General features: G+C 34.0%; 1 protein-coding gene across 1 annotated transcript; it reads right to left on the bottom strand.

The window, feature by feature from the left end:
- Window positions 1-351: 351 nt before the first annotated feature.
- LOC109160688 lies at window positions 352-831 on the bottom strand. Its single transcript, XM_019308965.1, has one exon. The coding sequence runs from the start codon at window positions 829-831 to the stop codon at window positions 352-354; it is 480 nt and encodes a 159-aa protein (XP_019164510.1).
- Window positions 832-2526: the final 1695 nt, after the last annotated feature.

The following is a 2526-nucleotide window of genomic DNA, read 5'->3' as shown; positions in this document are numbered from 1 at the left end:
AAAGGCTCATAATTATCTCACATGTTCATGCTTGCTTAGTTTAACCACCACCATATCAAACAAAATACTAAACTAAATAATCATAATATGCAAGACCAATTATTCAATTATGTTATGAATTTTAGTAAAAATATTATATTTTTTGAAAATTTTATTAGTAAAAATTTTGAAGGGAAGAATTAAATAATGAATAATAGTTAAATCCCCTCCCCACACTTATTCTTACCATTGTCCCAAATGTTAAATAGAATTTAAAATTAAGGCATGTAAACAATAAAGAATGTGTTTAAAAGAATGGAACAAACTCCCCTTGTTATAAGTAGCATGTCATTGGTTGGACATCATCCCTTTTCAATCTTCATAAACTGGGCACTGCAAACTAATTTCTTCAACATTACATACCTGAAAACCTTCATAAAATGGCTTTAAACGATGTCCATTAACTTTAAAAAATTTTCTGGTCTCTAAACTGTGTATTTCAATTGCACCATGAGGAAAAACATTAGTGACAACAGAAGGTCCTACCCATCTAGAACGCAATTTACCAGGAAAAAGTTTCAATCTAGAATGATAAAGTAAAACTTTCTGACCAATAGCAAAATTCTTCCTAGAAATCTTTTGATCATGAAATGCTTTTGTTTTTTCCTTGTAAATTCTAGAGCTTTCGTATGCATCATTACGAATTTCTTCAAGCTCTTGCAGCTGCAACTTTCTCAACTCATCAGATTCATCAATCCTCATGTTACATTGCTTAACAGCCCAATAAGTCTTGTGTTCCCATTCAACAGGAAGATGACACGGTTTACCAAATACCAAACGATAAGGAGACATACATATTGGAGTTTTTAGGCCGTTCGATAAGCCCATAAAGCATCATCAAGTCGTGTACTCCAATCTTTCCTATTCGGGTTAAGAGTCTTCCACTACAAGAAAAATCGCGATTTGCGACGGAAAATTTCCGTCGCGAAAACCCAAAATTCCGTCGCAAATCACGTTTTGCGACGGAATTCGTTCCGTAGTGTCAAGGCTTGTCGTATTTCATTTCATGACGGAAATAATCCGTCGCGAGCTGTGGCGACGAAAAATAGTTATGGAATTTGTCCGTCGCAAAGTAGGCGACGGAAGTAATTCCATCGCGAGTTCGTCGCGGTTTTTGCAACGGAAAAGTTTCTTTCTGTCGCCATCACGTGAAAAAATATTCCGTCGCAAAACTCATATTTCGTTGCGTATTTCTGTCATGAAATATAACGACGGAAATAATTATTGTCGCGATTTCATCGTTAAGTTTTCCGTTGCAAATTTTGTATTCCGTCATAAAATTCTGTCGTAAAAAAAGACGAAACAAATTGTCGTCGCGATTTCGTTGCTAACTTTTCCGTTGTAAATTTCGTCTTCCGTCACACAAATTGGTCGTAAGAAAATGACAGAACAAATTTCCGTAGTAATTCCATCGCTAGATATTCCGTCGCAAATTTATTTTTTATCAACGAATTTTGTCGAAAAAAAATAACGAAACTAATTACTATCGTGATTTCATCGCATTTTGAGCGACAATAATCTTTCTGTCACCAATTTTGCTGCGATAATGCCAAGCTAAAATTATATTTCGTCACAATTTTGCTAAATTATTATTATTATTCAATATTTTGGTAATTATTATTATTTTATTAAAATTCTACTATTTGTATTTAAAATGTTAATATGAAAACTAAAGCATTTATATTCTGCTGATTGAACTCTTCTGGTCGAAGCCTTTCAGATTCTTCAATTTTGACAATGCACAATTTATGGATTAACAAATATTATATTTTCAATAGAAAACATTTGCCGGATAAAAATATAATAGCCTATGATGGAATTGTGAATCTATGAAGAACAAATAAATGAAAAACAGAGATGAAGTATGAGATTTATATACCCAAAAACAAGCAAATCCATCGACTGGAAAATATGGACAAAACTGTAACATTTCACGTTACTGAAGGTGAACACTGAAAATAGTCAAAACTCCGCTACAACACTACGCATATAATTAGTAACCCGTCATTTTCTGCAAAATGAAATCATGGTAAAATTGTACAAGTGCTTTGACATCCACTCTCAAAACAATGCTTATCGATCAGCTACACTCACAAAGTTGGCACTATAAAATAAAAACTGGTGTAAAGGTGCATTTTCTGCCAAATGAGCTCCATGAAAGTAGTCCTACTCGGAAAGATTCAGTAAGTCACCTAAGAACAGAAATTCAATACAACAAAAGTTGCCAGAGCCTTATTTTCACTTACACGACGTGGATGTTTGTTTGATTTCTTTTGCACTTCATCGTCATCATCTTCATCACATCTAGATTCATAAGCATCCTTTGAATTGAAGGAGCATTATCTGACTTCTTTCCTCTCTTAGCTGAGGATGTAGTACCCCTACCCTTTCCCGTGGGGCAGCCCTTTTGAGGCATTTGCCTTGAAGAGTTTCATCATCCTTGATCAAACAACATGATAATTATAAAGTATATATATTACAATAACA

Source organism: Ipomoea nil, unplaced genomic scaffold (assembly GCF_001879475.1).
Source record: "Ipomoea nil cultivar Tokyo-kokei standard unplaced genomic scaffold, Asagao_1.1 scaffold2879, whole genome shotgun sequence".
In the NCBI taxonomy this organism is placed as follows: domain Eukaryota; kingdom Viridiplantae; phylum Streptophyta; class Magnoliopsida; order Solanales; family Convolvulaceae; genus Ipomoea; species Ipomoea nil.
The sequence above is the reverse complement of the archived record's forward strand: the minus strand, read 5'-3'. Positions and strand labels throughout refer to the sequence as shown.